Genomic DNA, 23,390 nt, shown 5'->3' with positions numbered 1-23,390 from the left:
GACTTCACAGATATGATTAAATTAAGGTTTTTGACATTGGGAAAGTATCCTAGTATCCAGGTGGGGCCAATGTAATTACAAACCCTTAGAGGAGAAAGATAGGAGGGTCAGAATCAGAGACGTTGGAAGATGCTATGCTGCTGTCTTTAAAAACAGTGGAAGGGGCCACAAACCAAGAAGTGCAGGCAGCTTTTAGAAACTGGAAAAGGTAAGGTAAGGGATTCTACCCAAGAGCATGCAGAAGGAATATAACTCTGCCAACACTTTGAGTTTAATTCAGTGGAACCATTTCAGATTTTTGACCTCCAGAGTTTTAAGATAATACATTTGTGTTGTTTTTAGTCACCAAGTTTGTCGTAATTTGTTATAGCAACAATAGGAATAAGCCCTAAATATAAGACTGTGGGAAGCCTGTGTAGTAGATCTCCTTCCCTCTGGAGATCAGGGAAGGTGTGAAGAGAAGAAGGGGTTGGCAGTGGGGTGGGGATGGGGGTGGGGGGCTGTTGTGTGTGTGGAGGGGGAACCTATCCCTGCGTATGAACACTGTTCTAGGGAAGATCTTGGGTTCTTATGCTTTGTAATGTAAAATATGTTTCTGGGCAAAAGATAAGACTATCATCTCTGAATCTTACAATTCAGGGAATATAAGAATGGTCACAGGTCTCATCCACTCCTTACCCCCCAGTCAAATGTTAAACAAGTATCTCCTGAGAAGTAAACCTTTGGAGTTCTCAATCTCTACTCAGTCCAAGTTTAACTTTCAAAGCTTGTCTTTGAAGCTCAGGTCCCACGTCCTAATAAAATTTGCTCAGAAAGCCCCATTTTCTCTAAAGGCCTACAGAGCCTTTATGGCCTTCTGACTCCCTCAGTACATGTGTAGGCTCTTTATTGCTTTCTCTGCTATCTGGTTTCCAAGGATCTGACCTAGCCATCTAAACAAACCCAACCCTACTTAGAAGCCTCTTTACACTAAGCTCCCTCCTCCAGTTGCTTTGATCATTCCCTTCTTTGTCTTCCTATAACATCCTAATTATATAATTCATTATATCATATCACAGTTACTTTCTTACATATTTGTTCCTTTCTCCCACTTGGTTTATAGCCTTTTAAGGCAAGGTCTATACCCTATTCTTTCTTGAATACCCAATATAGTGTCAAGCACAGAGGAGACTCTTACTATAATTTTGATAGATGAACTACTTTGTGCATTACTTTTATAATGAAGATTAGTGATGTGGCGTTAGGAATACATTAGGACAGAATTCTAGATCTCTCAAGCCAGTAGCACAGCAGACTGGGCAAGAACACAGTATCTACTGACCAGTACAGACCGCCTGGCTGTAGTCCTAGTTCTGTCACTTTCTAGGTGTATGGTCTTGCATAAAATAGCTAATATATAAATTATACTATGCATGTAACCAATAGAAATATACAGCTAATATATGTATTATATACATAAAACCAACTAATATATGGTTCCAATTCTTTGACCAAGTAAACCTACTCCTGAAATTTATCCTAAAGGAAACAAAGAATAAAAATGTATAATAATAATGATATTCAATAGAACTGCTATTTTGAACAGAAAAAGTTGTAATCACTTAAATGTCTGGTTTTAGGAAAACTGGGAAATATAAATCAGTATTTCTGTACAATAGAAAATTATAAAGTCATTAACAAGTCTATATAAGAATATTTATAGCAAAAATCAGAAGGGACATGGAATGATTCTAACAGTTGTTTAAGGGAGGCAGCAATGTGAGTAGTTTATTTATATAACCATAATGTTGCTTCATAGTTAAAAAAAAAGGAAAAATATATTTTTTCTAAGTCAACAACTGATGATAAAATTTTCAATGATATTTCCCTGTATTTATAATGGCTGAATTACAGTGAATAACCAAAATTTAAACACTACTCTAAAAATGTGTTCAAGATTAAAATCTCTTCCAAGAGTCACTATTAACAATAAAAAAGATTTCATTTTCTTAAAAATTTAATTTAGAAGTAAATTACGAAAATTAATTCAGATTCCATAAGATTCTGTACAACATAGACTTAGCTTTTCCTATCCCTATTTCCAATATGTCACATATTTTCTCTTTTAGTTTGTTCAGGAGACCTCAGGTTCTCATCACCATGGAATTTAATACAACTTGGAAGGATGTCAGCTGATATGGAGACCAAGTCTCTCATTACACAATCCTACATCCTCCCCAATAGAGGGACGAGATAATGTGATAATTTTGCAAACATTCTTATACCCAATCTGTCAGACTCTGATTAATCAAACCAAAGCAAGCTTATTATTCTGAAGTTAAAATATTAAAATAGCTTAATTACATATATTTATTCAGGAAAAATTCTCAAATTTACTAGATACAGTAGTATACCTGCATAAACATTTTGTACTAAAACTGTCAAGCTGGATATTCTACTTTTATTGATTCACATTACTACTTTTATATTATATGCTTAAATTCAAAAGTAGAGTCTTCTTTAATTTACATGAATGAATAAATAGAATCACAAATTCGTAATTGACATGTAAGTTTTAGACAGGCCCCTCTTGTAACTATGCCAGTAATTATGAAGTGTATTTTACTACTTACACACAAGGTTAATTCTTGGACCAGGATAGGAGATAACTGACAGGAAGGTAGAGTAAGGAAAACACTAACCTGGAAAAAAATTCCTTTCAATTGATCTTAATACCCCATTAAAAGTCATCTGTTTGTCTAGATTCTTTCAGTGTTCATTGTCAGTCAATTTATAACTGTAACCTATAAATCTACATTTACTCTCCACTTCAATATGACCCTATTCAGATCACTGTACTAAAACTACACTCTTTCACATCATCAGGAATTTCCTAAGAGTTAAGTTCTTATCCTCAATTCTTGTTTTAACCTTAAACTGCTAATAAGTCATTTATATCCTGATCTCTTTATTACCTTGGTTTCCCTAACTACCCATCTTTTTAAACAGGTCTCTTAATTTTTTTCAGAACAATCTCTCTTTTACCTATGATGATGGCTCTACTTTCCGATCTCCTTAATGGAAGCAAACTCACTTTGTGAGACTATTTTCTTCTCTGTACATCTTCCTTCCTTTCAGATAGCACATCCATTCTTAAAGTCACTTATCTTTCGGTGGTTTCTATGAATACACTTTGTAAACTGTTAACTTTTATTGGAACCCAAATGACAGACAGTGATAGCAGAATCATGGTTTTTCTCAAAGGGCTTCTACTATTATTTCAGTGACAATTCTTAATGCTCTATCACCCTGACTACTACCCTGACCTTTAGACCATATTCTAAATTTTTATGGCTTTCCCTGGTGGCTCAGCTGGTAAAAGAATCTGCCTGCAATGCAGGAGACCTGGGTTTGATTCCTGCGTTGGGAAGATCCCCTGGAGAAGGGAAAGGTTACTCACTCCAGTACTCTGGCCTGGAGAATTACATGGAATGTACAGTCCATGGGGGACACAAAGAGTCTAGGGCCCATTTCTCTTGCCCATTCCATCATTATCTCATATTCAGCTGAGCTCTCCTGAAAAGAACAGTCTTCCCTGTTACAGTCTCAATTTCTTGTCATAACACTATTATTCCAGTAGTTACTAAGATACACATATACTTTCAGTTCCCTTTACATCTTTCCTTTCGTGCAACATTATTTTTGAGTAGCTGTATTTGCCAGGTACTATTATAGAGGTTAGGCATATTGTTAAGAAAACAGATTAAGTACCTGCCCTTACAGTGTGTACACAGCAAGGGAGCTTAGGAGAGAACTGAATTTCAATCCATTTATAAGAATTTAATAACTCCTGAAATACAAGAATCAAAAAAGCCCCCCCAAAACTGGAAACTCTATTTTAATTCTCAAAGCTTGATATTAACATACGCTCTGATACACACGTACTCTAATAAAGATTTTATATATATCTATATATATTTTAACCTTTCAAAGAAGTGCCTTTATTTATTTACAGGGTTTAGGAAAGGGAAAAAAAGCTCTAGAAAAAGGAAATTCCAAAATAGATGTCTTCGGCAAGGGTCGGGCGCGGTGACAGGTTCTGACCGGTCCGGGCTGTAAGTCTTGCTCTTGCCGGCGGTCACTTCCAGGTGGTGAGGACAGTCCTCCCGGCATCTCTCTATCGGCTCCCTCTGGGCCCCAGCGACTGGCCCGGCGGACTCCTCAGCTCTCGGTCAGCCCCGTCGCCCTGCACCAGCTCCTCATCATACAGGATTTCGTAATTGCCGAGGACTTCCTTTGGGGGTGACTTGTTCCATTTACAGTCTGGCATTTCACCGTTAGGGCCCGCGATGTTGAGGGTGTCGTCGATCAGGCTGTACTTCAGGATTCGGTCGTTGGCAGTGCTGGAGGTGAGGGACGGGGACGCGTTTACCTCGATCAGCCAGGGCTTCAGTTTGTCGTCGATGATGATGTCGTAGCCGTAGCACTCAAAGCAGTGCTTGTCGCTGTTCCTCACGGGCACCGCGGCCTTCAGGGGCTGCACGACGATCCAGCGGAGCTCCTCAAACAGCTTGCTGGTGCTCTCCAGGTTAGAGTTCCTCGGGTGCTCTCCAGGTAGAGCCTGGCTGTTCACGGTCCACGTGCCCCCATGGATGTGGTTGTAGTCCTCCCCGTGTTTCTGAATGGCGACACTGGTGAGGTGGACTAACATGTCGTCCAGCTCACTGGTGCTCGGGGTGTATTTCACTGCGTAGAAGCGGCAAAATCCAAGTTTATACATGTAGCAGCGCAGCGGGCGGTACGTAGACACCAGAACGTACAAGCGCAGGTCGAACTTACTGCCGCCGATTAGTAACGGGTTGTTAATGTACAGAGAGATCACGTAGGCTTCCTTGGTGGACTGAGTCATGAACAAAAATGTTTTGCTGTCCCGGGACCACTTCTTGATCTGTGAGAGCTTGCTGATCAGGAAGATGACCTTTCCCTGGGCTTTCCCACAGGGTTTCACAATCCAGGTACTCGAGGGGCTTTTCCGGACTCCTCCACGAACAGGTTGTAGTCGGCGGGCAGCAAGTAGGTGACGGGGACAAAGTCCAGGTAGAGTACATCCCGCTTTTGTCCTCCGCCAGCGGGCTCCCTTCCTTCTCCAGCTCCTTCCTGTATCTCGGGTCCTTCCGCATCAGCTCATAGCGGTTCGGGAAATGGTTGACTATTTGACCATCCGGGAGCCGGGAGCCAGTTTCGACACTAAAGATATTGCAGATGGTCTGCACGCTCATCCAGTAGAAATTCCAGTCCTCGTTTTCTGTCACTTGGCCCCATCCTCTCTTCTCAAAGTTATTTATCAGCACCGACTTCTCGATGTCAGTGACCCACTTCACTTTTCCTACCATAATCCATAGGTATTTATGGAGCCAACAGGAACGTCCAATTTCTCTTCAGTCTCCCTGACTCTTGCCTTGGGTTCCTACCTGACGTCAGATTGTTTCCCTGTGACTTTCTCCTGTGGGCGCAGAGCGCTGAGAAGTGCCTGGGAGCGCGGAGCAGTGAGTCCCGCGCCGCGGCCCGGCCCCGCCTCCAGCCCCACTCTGCGATCACCTGAGGACACAGCCCACTTCCCCGGCGCGGAACGGCCCTCCGCCCGCCGGGCTCTACTTCCGGGCCGGCTGGGATTTTATATTTTATTTATACCAAAAGACAGGCCCCTTTCATATTCTAGGAAGCACAAGAAGTTATCCTATAAAATCTAAGGAACAAGCACTCTAATTTCCCATTTTATACATGCCTATCCAAACTAGAACATGTGGACTCCAAAGTCTAAACAGTGCTTTTGCTACATTAAGTAGTAACTATTTATGAATATGGATTTAGTTTCCCATGAAAGAAGCACTGTGGTATGGTATAATGTAAACACACAGCATTTAGGTTCAGAGAGATACAGATGCAAACTAGCTCCTAAACTAAACTGCCCTTCTTTTACCATATTACTATGCCTAAGAAGAGGGGAAAGTCGTGCCTGCTGTTGCAGGTACCATAAAGCTAAAGGAAATGGGGATTAAGTCAAGGCCTTATTGCAATTTACTTTATGGCTACTAAAGTATATTGTCTTGGCTAGGTATACTCCTTTGTCCACCCATATATGTCAAGTGTTAGGAATTTAGCCAAGCTGAATCAGAGTCTATACCAAAGTTGGCAGGTAGGTATGCCAGGTTACATGAGGCAGCATGAGAAAATAATGGCCATCAACTTGTTAACAAGTTTAGAAAAAAAACACAGTAAAACCCTTGAAGCTATCTAAAACACAAGCAGTTAAAACAGAGTCGGTACTTCACTTAATGCTGATGTGTGCTATTTATCCTTATTCTACTGAATGCACGACACAGTGTTAGTTCAGCTCAGTCACTCAGTCGTGTCCGACTCTTTGCGACCCCATGAACAGCAGCACGCCAGGCCTCCCTGTCCATCACCAACTCCTGGAGTTTACTCAAATTCATGTCCACTGAGTCAGCGATGCCATCCAACCATCTCATCCTCTGTCGTTCCTTTCTCCTCCCTCCTTCAATCTTCCCAGCATCAGGGGCTCTTCAAATCAGTCAGTTCTTTGCATCAGGTGGCCAAAACACTGGAGTTTCAGCTTCAACATCAGTCCTTCCAATAAATATTCAGGACTGATTTCCTTTAGGATGGACTGGTTGGATCTCCTTGCAGTCCAAGGGACTCTCAAGAGTCTTCTCCAACACCACAGTTCAAAAGAATCCATTCTTCAACGATCAGCTTTCTTTATAGTCCAACTCTCACATCCATACATGACTACTGGAAAAACCATAGCCTTGACTAGATGGACCTTTGTTGGCAAAGTAATGTCTCTACTTTTTAATATGCTGTCTAGGTTGGTCAAAACTTTTCTTCCAAGGAGCAAGCATCTTTTAATTTCATGGCTGCAGTCACCATCTGCAGTGATTTTGGAGCCCAAAAAAATAAAGTCTGTCACTGTTTCCACTATTTCCCCATCTATTTGCCACGAAGTGATGGGACCAGATGCCATGATCTTAGTTTTCTGAATGTTGAGTTTTAAGTCAACTTTTTCACTCTCCTCTCTCACTTTCATCAAGAGGCTCTTTAGTTCTTCTTCACTTTCTGCCATAAGGGTGGTGTTATCTGCATATCTGAGGTTATTGATATTTCTCCCGGCAATCTTGATTCCAGCTTGTGCTTCATTCAGCCCAGCGTTTCTCATGGTGTACTCTGCATTTAAGTTAAATAAGCAGGGTGACAATATACAGCCTTGACATACTCCTTTCCCTATTTGGAACCAGTCTGTTGTTCCATGTCCAGTTCTTACTGTTGCTTCCTGACCTGCATATAGATTTCTCAAGAGGCAGGTCAGGTGGTCTGGTATTCCCATCTCTTTCAGAATTTTCCACAATTTGTGGTGATCCACACAGTCAAAGGCTTTGGCATAGTCAATAAAGCAGAAATAGATGTTTTTCTGGAATTCTCTTGCTTTTTAAGTGTTAAGTGACATAGTGTTAAGAGTTATTTAATTCCAAAATTGACTTAACAATTAAAACAGTAATATGATTTGTGATTTTTCTCTGCACTAAATAAATTTTGAAAAAAGATACACAGATTAAAGAAATTAGAGTTGTCTAATCTTAGGAATGGAGAAGGCAATGGCACCCCACTCCAGTACTCTTGCCTGGGAAATCCCATGGACGGAGGAGCCTGGTAGGCTGCAGTCCATGGGGTTGCGAAGAGTCGGACACGATGGAGTGACTTCACTTTCACTTTTCACTTTCATGCATTGGAGAAGGAAATGGCAACCCACTCCAGTATTCCTGCCTGGAGGATCCCAGAGATGGGAGAGCCTGGTGGGCTGCTGTCTATGAGGTTGCACAGAGTCGGACACGACTGAAGTGACTTAGCAGCAATCTTAGGAAAGGAGAGCAATAAACTAATTTCTGATTCTAGGACAGGGTGTTAAAGGCTTTAATAAATAAACTATCAATCACTGATCTCCAAACAAGAAAAAAGAAAAAACAAACACTTTAGACTGAAACTGAAAGTATAAAGTAAAAATATAAAGTATATGGCCAAATCATAAAAACAGTAATTTTAAAAGAGAATATATAGTCATCTTTTCTTCAAGTCTTTAAACACTCATTCAACAGAATGATAAGCAGAAGATGGAGACAGATACATCCCTTCTTAGAGAAACCAATAATATTGATCAAATCAGCAATTTTTAAACTTTCTGGTAGTAGACTTTTATAACTTTTACAAATTTAAAAATTAATGAAGATTTGTATTGGGAAACTGGGATTGACATATACACACTACTATATATAAAATAGATAACTATAACAATAAGGACTGACTTTATAACACAGAGAACTCTACTGAAGACTGCAATGACCTTTATAGGAAAAGAATCTAAAAAAGACTGGATACATGTATATGAATAACTGATTCACCATGTTGTAAAGCAGAAACTAACACAACATTGTAAATCAACTATATGCCAATAAAAATTTTTTAAAAATCAAAAAAGAAATCAAAATATGTATAGAAATGAATGAAAATGAAAACACAACAACCCAAAACCTATGGGACACTGTAAAAGCAGTGCTAAGGGGAAGGTTCATAGCATTACAGGCTTACAGCAAGAAACAAGAAAAAAGCCAAATAAATAACCTAACTCTACACCTAAAGCAATTAGAGAAGGAAGAAATGAAGAACCCCAGGGTTAGCAGAAGGAAAGAAATCTTAAAAATCAGGGCAGAAATAAATGCAAAAGAAACTAAAGAGACCATAGCAAAAATCAACAAAGCTAAAAGCTGGTTTTTTGAAAAAATAAACAAAATTGACAAACCATTAGCAAGACTCATTAAGAAACAAAGAGAGAAGAACCAAATTAACAAAATTAGAAATGAAAATGGAGAGATCACAACAGACAACACTGAAATACAAAGGCTCATAAGAGACTACTACCAGCAGCTCTATGCCAATAAAATGGACAACTTGGATGAAATGGACAAATTCTTAGAAAAGTATAACTTTCCAAAGCTGAACCAGGAAGAAATAGAGGATCTTAACAGACCCATCACAAGCAAGGAAATCGAAACTGTAATCAAAAATTTTCCAGTAAACAAAAGCCCAGGACCAGATGGCTTCACAGCTGAATTCTACCAAAAATTTAGAGAAGAGCTAACACCTATCTTACTCAAACTCTTCCAGAAAGTTGCAGATGAAGGTAAGCTTCCAAACTCATTCTATGAGGCCACCATCACCCTAATTCCAAAACCAGACAAAGATGCCACAAAAAAAGAAAACTACAGGCCAATATCACTGATGAACATACATGCAAAAATCCTTAACAAAATTCTAGCAAACAGAATCCAACAACATATCAAAAAAATCATACACCATGACCAAGTGGGCTTTATCCCAGGAATGCAAGGATTCTTCAATATCTGCAAATCAATCAATGTAATACACCACATTAACAAATTGAAAGATAAAAACCATATGATTATCTCAATAGATGCAGAGAAAGCCTTTGACAAAATTCAACACTCATTTATGATTAAAACTCTCCAAAAAGCAGGAACAGAAGGAACATACCTCAACATAATAAAAGCTATATATGACAAACCCACAGCAAGCGTCACCCTCAATGGTGAAAAATTGAAAGCATTTCCCCTGAAATCAGGAACAAGACAAGGGTGCCCACTCTCACCACTACTATTCAACATAGTGTTGGAAGTTTTGGCCACAGCAATCAGAGCAGAAAAAGAAGTAAAAGGAATCCAGATAGGAAAAGAAGAAGTGAAACTCTCACTGTTTGCAGATGACATGATCCTCTACATAGAAAACCCTAAAGACTCTACCAGAAAATTACTAGAGCTAATCAATGAATATGGTAAAGTTGCAGGATATAAAATTAACACACAGAACGCCCTTGCATTCCTATACACTAACAATGAGAAAACAGAAAGAGAAATTAAGGAAACAATACCATTCACCATTGCAACAAAAAGAATAAAATACTTAGGAGTATATCTACCTAAACAAACAAAAGACCTATACATAGAAAACTATAAAACACTGATGAAAGAAATCAAAGAGGACACAAACAGATGGAGAAACATACCGTGTTCATGGATTGGAAGAATCAATATTGTCAAAATGGCTATTCTACCCAAAGCAATCTATAGATTCAATGCAATCCCTATCAAGCTACCAACGGTATTTTTCACAGAACTAGAACAAATAACTTCACAATTTGTATGGAAATACAAAAAACCTCGAATAGCCAAAGTAATCTTGAGAAAGAAGAATGGAGCTGGAGGAATCAACCTGCCTGACTCCAGACTCTACCACAAAGCCACAGTCATCAAGACAGTATGGTACTGGCACAAAGACAGAAATATAGATCAATGGAACAGAATAGAAAGCCCAGAGATAAATCCACGAACCTATGGACACCTTATCTTCGACAAAGGAGGCAAGGATATACAATGGAAAAAAGACAACCTCTTTAACAAGTGGTGCTGGGAAAACTGGTCAACCACTTGTAAAAGAATGAAACTGGAACACTTTCTAACACCATACACAAAAATAAACTCAAAATGGATTAAAGATCTAAATGTAAGACCAGAAACTATAAAACTCCTAGAGGAGAACATAGGCAAACACTCTCCGACATAAATCACAGCAAGATCCTCTATGACCCACCTCCCAGAATATTGGAAATAAAAGCAAAACTAAACAAATGGGACCTAATGAAACTTAAAAGCTTTTGCACTACAAAGGAAACTATAAGTAAGGTGAAAAGACAGCCCTCAGATTGGGAGAAAATAATAGCAAATGAAGAAACAGACAAAGGATTAATCTCAAAAATATACAAGCAACTCCTGAAGCTCAATTCCAGAAAAATAAATGACCCAATCAAAAAATGGGCCAAAGAACTAAACAGACATTTCTCCAAAGAAGACATACAGATGGCTAACAAACACATGAAAAGATGCTCAACATCACTCATTATTAGAGAAATGCAAATCAAAACCACAATGAGGTACCATTACACGCCAGTCAGGATGGCTGCTATCCAAAAGTCTACAAGCAATAAATGCTGGAGAGGGTGTGGAGAAAAGGGAACCCTCTTACACTGTTGGTGGGAATGCAAACTAGTACAGCTGCTATGGAAAACAGTGTGGAGATTTCTTAAAAAACTGGAAATAGAACTGCCATATGACCCAGCAATCCCACTTCTGGGCATACACACTGAGGAAACCAGATCTGAAAGAGACACGTGCACCCCAATGTTCATCGCAGCACTGTTTATAATAGCCAGGACATGGAAACAACCTAGATGCCCATCAGCAGATGAATGGATAAGGAAGCTGTGGTACACATACACCATGGAATATTACTCAGCCGTTAAAAAGAATTCATTTGAATCAGTCCTAATGAGATGGATGAAACTGGAGCCCCTAATACAGAGTGAAGTAAGCCAGAAAGATAAAGAACATTACAGCATACTAACACATATATATGGAATTTAGAAAGATGGTAACAATAACCCTATATGCAAAACAGAAAAAGAGACACAGAAATACAGAACAGACTTTTGAACTCTGTGGGAGAAGGTGAGGGTGGGATGTTTCAAAAGAACAGCATGTATACTATCTATGGTGAAACAGATCACCAGCCCAGATGGGATGCATGAGACAAGTGCTCAGGCCTGGGGCACTGGGAAGACCCAGAGGAATCGGGTGGAGAGGGAGGTGGGAGGGGGGATCGGGATGGGGAATACATGTAAATCTATGGCTGATTCATATCAATGTATGACAAAACCCACTGAAATGTTGTGAAGTAATTAGCCTCCAACTAATAAAAAAAAAAAAAGAAAGAAAGAAAAAAAAGATCTCTAAGAGCCTTTCTTTATATGAGTTATTATGTAGAGATATTCATCATATTAAAAATTAAGATAAATTTATCCATTAAAAATAAATTCATTATATATTTCACATTCCTAATATCTTAAAATGAAAAATAACTGTATTTAAAAAAATTAAGTGAACACAATGGCATTGTTTTACATGTTTACAAATCTATTTTAACATTTGGCTAATAGAAGACAGATTCTCATAGTATTAAATCAGTTATGTTTCATTTGGGTTGAAGCATATGAAGAAAATCCAGCCATATATAATTAGAAAAGAGAGAAATGTTTTAAAATAGCCTTTTCAGATAAGTGTGAATATTCATATTTGATACCAAAAACTCAACAAGTAGTCATTTCTTACAAATTACCTGCAGTATAAAATCTGAAATCTTATCAATGAACTTTTGCACTGTTTAAAAATCTACTGGTTTACCTTATATTTTGAATAAATCTTTTACCCATGCATACCTGCAAAAAATCATATACTTATCTTCTGAAAAATACTAATTCACTAAGTTATACAGATCTTCTAGATTTTGTCACATTTCATCATATAGTATTTTAAAAACTCATGTTAATTTATATCACTGCCAATCTTATTTAGAAAAGTCCCTATGTACTGGGAAGCTGTCAAGCTTCAGGCAGTAAATATAAGTTTTCAAAATACCAATACTCACTGGCAAGCTCAATCATCTTTTATTGTTGTTATTAGTTTAAAATGTTTTCATAAAAAAATAAGCATCAACATTTCAACTCACACCTCAAACAACAGTACAAGTGTTCTTCCTCAAAGCTATCAGCATACAAGAGCAGAAGTACTTTATGCATTCTTCTCATTTATAGACTACTTAAAAGATGTGTACTCAAGGACGGAGATTAATTAACATTAGTAATTCTATTGCTTCATCGAGGACACTTTAAGTAAAACTGGCGTTTGTTTTTTTTTTAATTTTATTTTTTTCATTTATTTTTATTAGTTGGAGGCTAATTACTTTACAATATTGTAGAAAAAGAGACACAGATGTACAGAACAGACTTTTTTTTTTTTTTTAAAAAAAAAAACAGCAAGTAGCTGACAGAGAGGAATACAGTAATTACTAGTAAGGTTCTGTGCCACTGCCTTGATTCATTTAAAAGCATCGGCAGTTTTATCCTCCATTTTTTGCACTATCACCACAAATGTTAACACAGTGAAAAATGCAAATAACATCTTAAAATTAGTATAAAAATAGTTTTGATCTATTTTACCTACTTGAAAGTATCTCAGGATCCACAACTCCCCAGAACGCACTTTAAGACTCACTAGATTATATGAAAACAACCTAAATGTCTGTTGACAGATGAATAGATAAAAAAGACGTGGTACATATACACAATGAAATATTTACTAGTCAGCCATAAAAAAGAATGAAACAAAGCTCGTGAAGCAACATGGATGGACACAGAGATTACCATAATAAGTGAAGTAAGTCAGAAAGACAAATACCATATGATATTACTTATATGTGGAATCTAAAATGTGACACAAATAAACCTAAATATGAAACAGAAACAAAATCAAGGACACAGAGAACAGACTGGTGGCTACCAAGGGGGAGGAGGGGTGAGGTAGGGCAAGAGTGAGAGTTTGAGATTAGCAGATGCAAACTGATATATACAGAATGGATAAACAACAGGGTTCTACTGTACAGAACAGGGAACTATATTCAGCATCCTATGATAAACTATAATGGAAAAGATATGAAAAAGAATGTATGTATATGTATAACTGAGTCACTTTATTGTACAGAAATTTATATAGCGCTGCAAATCAACTACATTTGAATAAAATTAAAAAACTCACTGGATTAGATAAATCTCTTAAAGTTTTCCAATTTTATAAAGTATATACATTTTTCATTTATTTTTATTAGTTGGAGGCTAATTACTTTACAATATTGTAGTGGTTTTTGCCATACATTGACATGAATCAGCCATGGATTTACATGTGTTCCCCATCCCGATCCCCCCTCCCTATAAAGTATATTTTAAATTATACTATAAATTATTAAAAAGTATTTTGCTACTTGAGTTCTTTTATGTTAAAATAGACATATTACCTTAGTAGTAACATTCAAAAACATTTTACCATGGTATTCTAAGAAAGTTTTAATTAATCACATAACAAGACCTGATATTAAATATTATTGTTAGTGTTCAATATTCAGAAGCTAAAGCAACAGTTTCATAATCTCACTGAAAATGTTCAAATAAAAAACAAAGACTGAATAGACTAAGTATCAAGAATTAATCTACTTAGAGCATTACTGTCCAGCAGTGTATTTGTAATATTTACAATCTAGTTAAAGAGATGAGTTTAATAACAACTGGATGATTTAAAATCTAAGTTATAGGAATTCCTGAGAACAAAGAATACTGCAGGTCAGAACAGTTGGTAATGAATTCATAAAAAGGCAGAAATCAAGTGAGGACTTAAAGGACAAGGAATTAGAGAAGAAACAAGACATTCTGAATTAGGGATTAACAAAAAAGCTAAGGGGGTGGCATTGTTAAAAGTGGGAAAAGCAAGAGGGAAGGCAAGCAGTCTGACTGATATGATCATGTTGGAGAATAATGAGAGATTAGGCTGACTCGGTAGAATGAGGGCAGAGAAAAAATAAGGCTTTAGAAGCCAAGTAAAATAAGGCAAACAATAGTGTACCGCTATAGTTTTCTTATGACAGAACATTGAAAAGGATAAACTTTTAGCAAGATTAATCTGAACATGAGACTTGAAGAGGAAAAGACTTGCAAAAGGAACATTTAGGAGTCAAGTACTTTCAGTATTGGAAGAAGGGGTTGATAAGGGTAAACAAAGTTTTAGGCAACAGGAATGGAAAGACGTGAACCCAACAGATAAGACGGAGCGAACTCTGCATTAGTAACAGGTTAGGTAAAGGAGATGAGTAAGTCAAGGATAATCTGAGGATATCTAGGGTTACAAATCTGAGAAATAACAAAACTATATGCTAGGCATCATGAAACATAACACATTCATTTAATTATACAAGCTTAGTATGTATCTATTTTACAGACAAGGAAACGGAAATCCAGAGTAACTAATCTGTCTTGCTATTAAGTGTTTTAGGATTCCAGGGGGTGCTAGTGGTAAAGAACCCACCTGCCAAGGCAGGAGACGAAAGAGATGTGGGTTCAGTCCCTGGGTCAGGAAGACCTCCTGGAGAAGGGCACGGCAACCCACGCCAGTACTTTTGCCTGGGGAATCCCATGGACAGAGGAGCCTGGTGGGCTACAGTCCACGGGGTCACAGAGAGTCGGACACAAGTGAAACGACCTAGCACAATACGTGTTTTAGGCACTCCTGACATACAGGCTTATCTGACTATAGAGATAAGAGGCTATCACAGTGTTGAAAGCCTAAAGACTATAGTCATCTGCCTATGTGGGTAGTTAGCTTTGCCATTTATAAGCTGCAGAGTTCTGATAAGTTGTTTAATCTCTCTGAGCTTCAGTTTTCTCACTTCTGAAATGCAGATGATAAACGACCTTACAAAGCTATAATGAGAATTAAATGAGACAAGGCACATAGAGCAGTTAGTAGTGCCTACAAAACAGTAAGCCCTCAACATGTTTGCCACTATTTTATTAGTACAATATGTCAGGGTAATTAACATAGGCAAGATCCATTTTTGAAAGAAAAAATGTAAAATTTCAAACAAGATTAGGTGGAGGTGGCTTCTAAGTGGGTATTTTTAGAGAAATGAAAATAAAAGATAAATGAAAAATGCAGAGGTAATAGAAATACCTCTTTTTAAATCAAGAAATACCTATTTTATTTTTAAGAGGTTACAAAAATACCTACTTGATAATCATAGGCCTGAATAAACTATTCATGGAATTTTTCTCATTCACAAATCCTGATCATAAAGATAATATCTGTGCGATGATTTTTAGAAAGGTCCTATTTACTTTGTGTAAGATACTATGCTACATGTTGGAAGTACAAAGGAAGAAGCTGTAATTTAGGTAGGCAAAGAGTAGGTTTACAAAATTACAAAACCAATGGGACAGTGTATACCACACAAGTTGATATTGATATTTTCAGTTTCAAGAAAATGTGTTACTTTTAGAAAAGTCTTTTCAGGTAACTGAATCTTTTAAAAGAAGGAAACTCAAATCTGATCAAGACTAGGTAAGGCAAACACATCAGTTTTTTAACTTAAATTGCCTTGGACACCATTCCCTGCAATTTTTTGATAGATGACAAGCACTTTTCTAGAACTGAAACACTGTAAATTAAAACACTACACTGTTATAAAGAATTCATACTATGAAACATACTGAGGATCAAAATGTATTTACAGTAAAAGGAATATGTGAACTAGCCTCACAAATGAAACACATAATGAAAAAATCATACTTAATAATTTAGGCATATTCAGTTTTACAAACTTTAGTTCACTACAGTATCACATAACATGCACATATGTATGCATGTATTCTCAAAGACCAGAGTGTTTTTTTTCCCGTTTCTCTAATCTGTTACCAATTGGTTTACAGTAATACTTACCCTAATATTCTATTCATTCCATGTCTAGCAGCATAGTGTAATGGAGTATTGTGCTGGTAGGGCTCCCCGTAAGATGTGTTTGGATCTAGAGATTCTTTCAGCTGAGGGTTGCTTTCATATATTTGGCAGGCCAGGTTTTCATCACCATTGATGAGTGCTTTACGGAATTTGGTGGTTGAACTTCCCATGTTTTGCTTTGATTTTTTCTGGTAGGCAATGGCACTTTTTTCCTTCACCCTTCAGCCACTTCTTAAGTGCTTCTGCAACATGTTTCACATTCTAATGGAGGAAAAAATATTAGATTGTAAAACCAATAATTATGAAGCAGTATCCTAAGGAAAAAATACCACAATTAGGAATGCTAATAAAACCTAGGAGCATATATTATGTTTTACCAAATTTATCTTAATAGCTAAAAAAATCTCAAACGTTTAATACTGCCCAAGTTAACTTCTTAAACTGTAATATTTTCCCATACAGAAAGTGATGGTTTCACAGGCTGTACTTTATACTATAAAGTTAGCTATATACATGGTCTTTTCAATTTTCTCCTTCACAGAGGCAGGAAATGAGCTTGATTCAAATTTATGGTTGAATACACTTAAATTCTTGTATAAATTACGTATAAATCTGATTCGGCCAATTTCTAGGATATGAAAAATATAGGAAATTTTGCTTATAAAAGAACTCCAGAATATGTTAAATTATAATAAAGTAAAATGAAATTGTTCAGTACTTAGGACCTCAAAGAAAAGATTTTTCAAAAGTAAATGAATAAAACTAATTACAACTAATTACACGCAGAATAATGAAATAGTGATTATTCTACCATAATACCATTACATTTATTTTCTTCTACTGTAAGTAATTCAAAACAAGGCTGAAAACATGAACTGTTTATACCTACTGTATTTGAAAAGAGGTTCTAATAAAGATCACAGGTATTTACTACTGAAGCAATGTGAGGTGGGTAGGGGAAAGACAAGAAAACAATCACTTAATGTGGAGTATGAAACCTCACATTTACCTACACTAGCTATGTAACTGTAACACCCTTTTAAAGCCTCAGGTTACTGTCTATACAGTAAAAGGAAACAACCATTTCTTAAGGACAATAGTAAGGATTATTAGAGCTACTTATTTAAGTACCTACCACAGTATGCTTAATAAATGCTAGTTTTGTTCCATTCCAATAAATGTTTCTGAATCTAGTCTTCAGCCATTATCAAAATCAGTCATAAAGGAAACAGCCTATGCAAAGGAAGGTATGAAACAAAAGGTTTATTCAATTGGTGAGTGCCTCTAGTGTTGTGCTAATAGAAGATAAAACTGAAAATAGGTTGTGGCCAGATTAAGAAATGTATACTTTAACCGGTAAAGAATGGATGAAAGTGAAAGTGAAAATCACTCAGAGTAAGAAATATGTCTTTCCCTAATTTCCTAATTATCTTTTAATTGTGAAGGGCTCTATAGTTTTTGCTTTTAAGAATGAAATCTGTCTTTCTTATTCTTTATTTTTTTGTGGATATAAGGTAACACTTCAATAGTATATGTGACATTAAAACTATACCTCCAATTGTGTTAATTAATGTTTGCACTCAGAGATTTTTGTTTACAATGAACTATACTATGGCTCAAATTTTAAAAATCTATTAGAGTAAGAGGGTTAAGCTCAAAGGTCATATGTTAGGGGGGCGGAGGTGCATAGAACCAGCTGCTACAATAAGTAACCTTACAAGGGAGTGTAAGATTCCTCAACAGATTCTTCCAGTTTGACATATTTCTAAAGGTTATCTTTAATACCAGTTAAATTAAGAGTAGGAGCCAATCATTTTGTTGAGGCCAACCTTCAGCCCATAATAATGACTTTAAAAATAGTTTACTTTTGCAGTAAAAGGTAACATATTAGGAGATAGATATTTATTTTTTAAGAACTTCATCTTCTACAAGAGATTTCTGGGAGTAGTTTATTAATTTAAGCACACTTGAGTTTTTGAGGTAGTTTATTAACCTATGAATGAGGAAACTGAGAGACATGCATTGAATCATAGCAGCAGAAAGCACTATATTTAAATCATACCAGCCTATCTTTCCAAATTTAAAACTAAAAGCTTTTGAACATTCACAGGTTGTTGCTTGCCTTCATCATTATCTTACTGCTCTTGTCCAAGTCTAATGCTTCAGTAAGACTGAAATTGATACGACAGAATGTACAGTCAGTTTACAGTACCTCTAAACAAAGTAAGGTTTAGTGCAAGTATCAGCAAACTTTTCCCATAAAAGACCAGACAGTAACATATCTACTTGTGAGTCATACGGCTCCCTGAGTCACATGATCCCTGCCATAAGCACTCAACTCGGCTGTTACAGCTTGAAAGCCACAGGTAGTCTCTAATCGTAGAATGGCTGTGGTTGTGTTCTATAAATTTCATCTACAAAAGTAAGATCCGAGATGTGGTCCATTAGCTGTAGGTTGCCAGCTAACTCCTGATGTGGTGGGAGGAAAATAGCTGGTTTGGAATCCCACATCTACTTCTCAGTACTAATAACACAAATCATTTAACCTCTCTGTACCTTAATTTTTTCTTATGTAAAAAAGGGATAAGGCCACCTACCCTGCAGAATTGTCAAGATTACCTAGGTTTAAGTATGTAATACAGTGCATACTAGGTACTCAATAAATTTTATCTCCCTTCTTCTATCTGTAAGCCATTGGTTAAGAGTTGCTGCCTTTAAAGAACTCAATACTCAAATTCTTTTCAAAAGACAGTGAAACCTTAAGAAAATGTCACCTACTCTATGTTTTATATCAGAACTGATATGTAGCCAGTAGTCTAAACTTCATCATTTATTAGGGGTCTGACCTTTGACAAGATAAATACTATGTATTTTTTTTAAAACAGTCTTCTGAATCAAAGTTAACTCCTCTTTAACTAATTTTCTAGGTCACTGCCAGTATTAACAAAGGTCTCTCAGTGTAACTGCACTTATAAATAGTAAGTGAAAGGCATACAAAATTTAGTACAAATCCAGAGCAGGAGACAGAAGTTCACACTGGAGGTACATGGAAAACACACATAATAAACATATATAAGGCAGGGAGTAGGAGGTCTTACTCCAAAATGTTGCTACAAATGCAATATAGTTAAGTGATTTGGGAATTAGCTTGCCTAATTGCATATTAAATTGAAGTCAGGTGTAGCTTTAATGTTGATGGTTTCCTGCAAGAAGTTCATGAACATTGGCAGTCTACAGAAAAACTTCTGGGTATTAGAGAATACTATCAAAATGATCTGAGCTGAGAAAAATCTCTTAATCAAGATGGCAACTTCCTTGTAATATACATTCCAGAAACAAAATGTCCAGACAAACACGAAAGTATTATTCTGACAGCTCTAGAAAACTCATTGTGGCAGTTTGGCTGTCTGAGGTTTCTGAGCAACCAAGGAAAGAGATAGTCCAACAAATTCTGGCTGCTGCTGGATACCATTTATAACTATACAGTTTTCACTGTATGGAAAAGGATGCTGCAGTTAGTAAAGAAAGAAGTGAAAACAGCTGCAAAGGGCAGCAACTGAGTGCTTCTGTTTGCCAAACTGGCAGATGAACACTGAAAATAGTTAGCGTGAGGACCACGGGTGGAAAGCTGCTCAAACACGGGATACAACCACTGTATGCAGCAGCACTCTTAGAATTATTCTATTTCCTGTTAAAACGTAATTATCTGCAATCATCAGAGAACTCTAAGTTCTAAACTCCCCACTAGCAAAATTTTCAAGTAGCTAAAATTTTTCTTAGACGGTATTCAGCTTTCATACATTTGACTTTACAACCACTGAAAATATGTAGTGCTCAAAATGAATATTTTGGGCTCTGATGTTAAGTTAATGTCAGTGAAGAGCTCAATTTTAGCAAGTTTGGCATATCTGGTTATTTAGCAGTGCTTGCTTTCATAATTTTTGAATACTATATTGTCCTTATTTCCTGAACATAGGTAAAAATGTTAAATTGGAAGCATTTTAGTGTGGTGTGAAGAAATCAGAGTCTTAAAATTGATGCAACTGGGAAAAAGAATTACTTATGCCTCAAACTGAGGCTGCCTAAACTTAAATCAACTATATATTCAATTAAAAAAAGGATAAATATAACGCACCATTTACAAAACACTAGAAATTTGTAAACAAATATTATTTTAAGAGGTAATAATTATGAGATGAAAACAAGATGGTGCAAAGAAAAGACTTGAGCTCACCTCATCTGGAACCTAACAAAAAAGATACTGTAGTTCCAAAGACAAAGAAAAAGCCACAATGAGATGGTAGGAGGGGCAAATTCATAATATAATCAGATCACAACTTGCAAACTGGAAAATAATTATATCATGAAGTTCTCCTACAGAAGAGAAAGTTCTGAACCCCATGTCAGGCACCCCCATCCAGGAAGGACTCATGCAAGGACTCATGTGCACTAGGATCTAGGGTGAAGCAGTGACTCCACTGGACCCTGGACCAGACACCTACAGGTCTTGAAAGGTCTCCTGAGGAAGCTGGGGTTGGCTGTAGCTCACTTAGGGACAAGGACATCAGTGCCAGAGGCCCCAGGGCATGTTCCTTGATGAGAGCTCTACTGGAGGTCACCACTTTGGCACTGAAACCTTGTTTCACCTGGAGGATCCAGTGGTGGGATGCCTCAGGTCAAAAAATCAACATGGTGGGAGCACAGCCCTACCCAACAGCTAACAGGTTGCCTAAAGTCATCCTGAGCCCACAACTGGCTCTAAACACATCCCTTGACAGAGCCTTGATAACCAGAGGGATAAGACCCAGCTCCACTCATGAGGGGTCAGGCACCAGTCCCTCTTACTAGGAAGTGGGCACAAGTCCCTGGACCAATCTCATTCACCAAGGGGCTCATAATCCAGTGATCATGATACCTACTCAAAGGTGGTGAAAACCTACAGCCACACAAAAACCTGCAAATGGCTATTTTCTGTAGTTGTTTAATTGCTCATTCGTGTCCAACTCTTTGCAACCCCATGGACTGTAGCCTGCCAGGCTCCTCTGTCCATGTGATTTTTCAGGCAACAATACTAGTGTGGGCTGCTATTTCCTTCTCCAGGGGATTTTCCTGACCCAGGAATGGAACCCATGTCTCCTGCACTCACAGGCAGATTCATTACCATTGAGCAACCAGGGGAGCCCACTTGGATGTCTGTGGCAGCTCCGTTCATAACTACCAAAACTTGGGAGCAAATAAGACGCCCTTAAGTAAGTGAAGGAATAAAGTAACTGTGGCACATACAGACAATGGAACAGAATTTAGCACTATAAAGAAATCAGCTATCAAATCATGAAAACACATGAGGAACTTTAATTGTACATTAGCAAGAAAGAGAAGCCAATCTGAAAAGGCTACAGACCACAAGATTCCAACTACATGACATTCTGGAAAAAGATAAAACTATCCACAATTTTAAAAAGATAAGTGATCACCAGGGCTGGGGGCAAGGGAAGGATGAATAGAGGGAGAACAGTGAATTTTTATGGTACTGAAAGTATGCTGTATGATATTCTAATAATGGATGTGTATTATTAATACATTTGTCCAAATCTACAGAATGTTAAACACTAAGAGTGAATCCAAAGGTACACTGGGTTTTGAGTGATTCATGTAGGTTCACCAGCTTAACAAATGGACCATTCTGGTGAGTAATGCTGATAATGGAGGAGGCCATACACACACAGGGCTAGGGGATATGTGGGAAATCTCAGTGCCTTCCTTTTCATTTTGCTGTGAACCAATAAAGCCCTAAAACAGATTCTTAAAAAAAAAAAAAAAAAAAAAAAAAAAAGACTTGAATCCTAATCTTTATGTTAATCTCTGGGCACTAGCTTCCTTGACAATACAATGAACATGAGCTATTATGAAAAATAAAACTGAAAAGTATTTAGCACAGTGACTAATGAAGAAGGCATTTCATAAATCTGTGTACTTTCCCCTGGGTGTGTGTATGTTTGTGTGTTTTTTCCAGAAGCCATTTTATACTTACTTATCGGTTCAGAACTTTAGGACAGTTTAAAGAGATAGAAATTTAACCACCAGATAGGTTGTATATCCAAATCTAAGTTGTGAGAAAACTTCGAAATAATATTTTATCATTATGTACTTATAATTCATTTCTGAATAGTGCTGGAAACTAAAATTACTTAAGTAAACCAATACATATGCAATAAAAAGAAACAGAAAAGACAAGGAAATATGTTAGGTTAAAATTAGTTCATTTTAAACCAAAATTTTCATCAGTTCAGTTCAGTCGCTCAGTCATGTCTGACTATTTGCGACCCCATGGACTGCTGCATGCCGGGCTTCCCTGTCCATCACCAACTCCCGGAGTTAACTCAAACTCATGTCCATCACCTTTGGTGATGCCTTCCAACCATCTCACCCTCAGTTGTCCCCTTCTCCTCCCACCTTCAATCTTTCCCAGCACCAGGGTCTTTTCCAGTGAGTCGCTTCTTTGCATCAGGTAGCCAAAGTACTTACACATACTTGTAAGTATACTTAGAAGTATTTCTTACTTTTACAAAAATAATGACAAATATACTTATATTATTTAATATTGTTAAAAAGGTTTATTCCCCCATCAAGATCCTAATTTTAATTTAGGGTGTTCTGCCCACAGGAAATTCAAGACTAAGAGGAAATCAATTCTTTTTATGCAAACTAATGTTCTCTCAAGGTTTTCCTATCAAAAATGAGCTTAAAACTTCCTAATGACTCTTATAATTTACAATATTATTAATTTAAGAAAGCTCTAGGGAAAATTATAAAAATTAGAAGAAACAGTAACACTGAAAGTATGTGAGCGCCTAAAATCTATGACTTTAAACA

The 23,390-nt window shown here is 37.1% G+C and overlaps 1 protein-coding gene and 1 pseudogene across 6 annotated transcripts in view; both read right to left on the bottom strand.

Annotated features, from left to right (window-relative positions):
* ANKIB1 (ankyrin repeat and IBR domain containing 1) overlaps window positions 1–23,390 on the bottom strand; it is a 151,137-nt gene that overhangs the window by 78,565 nt on the left and 49,182 nt on the right. For 4 of the 6 annotated variants that reach the window (XM_061164871.1, XM_061164873.1, XM_061164874.1 and 1 more), the window contains exon 2: window positions 16,500–16,778. In XM_061164871.1, the coding sequence (XP_061020854.1) occupies window positions 16,500–16,687 (188 nt within the window). In that variant the 5' untranslated portion in view covers window positions 16,688–16,778. Of the gene's footprint in view, window positions 1–16,499; window positions 16,779–17,652; window positions 17,751–23,390 lie in introns of those variants that run through there. The other 2 variants (XM_061164872.1, XM_061164876.1) reach the window with 2 other exon arrangements.
* On the bottom strand, window positions 4,118–5,466 carry LOC133072738 (polyglutamylase complex subunit TTLL1-like; annotated as a pseudogene).

This window comes from Dama dama, chromosome 18, assembly GCF_033118175.1.
Source record: "Dama dama isolate Ldn47 chromosome 18, ASM3311817v1, whole genome shotgun sequence".
Taxonomy (NCBI): domain Eukaryota; kingdom Metazoa; phylum Chordata; class Mammalia; order Artiodactyla; family Cervidae; genus Dama; species Dama dama.
This window is presented reverse-complemented; position numbering and strand designations above follow the sequence as displayed.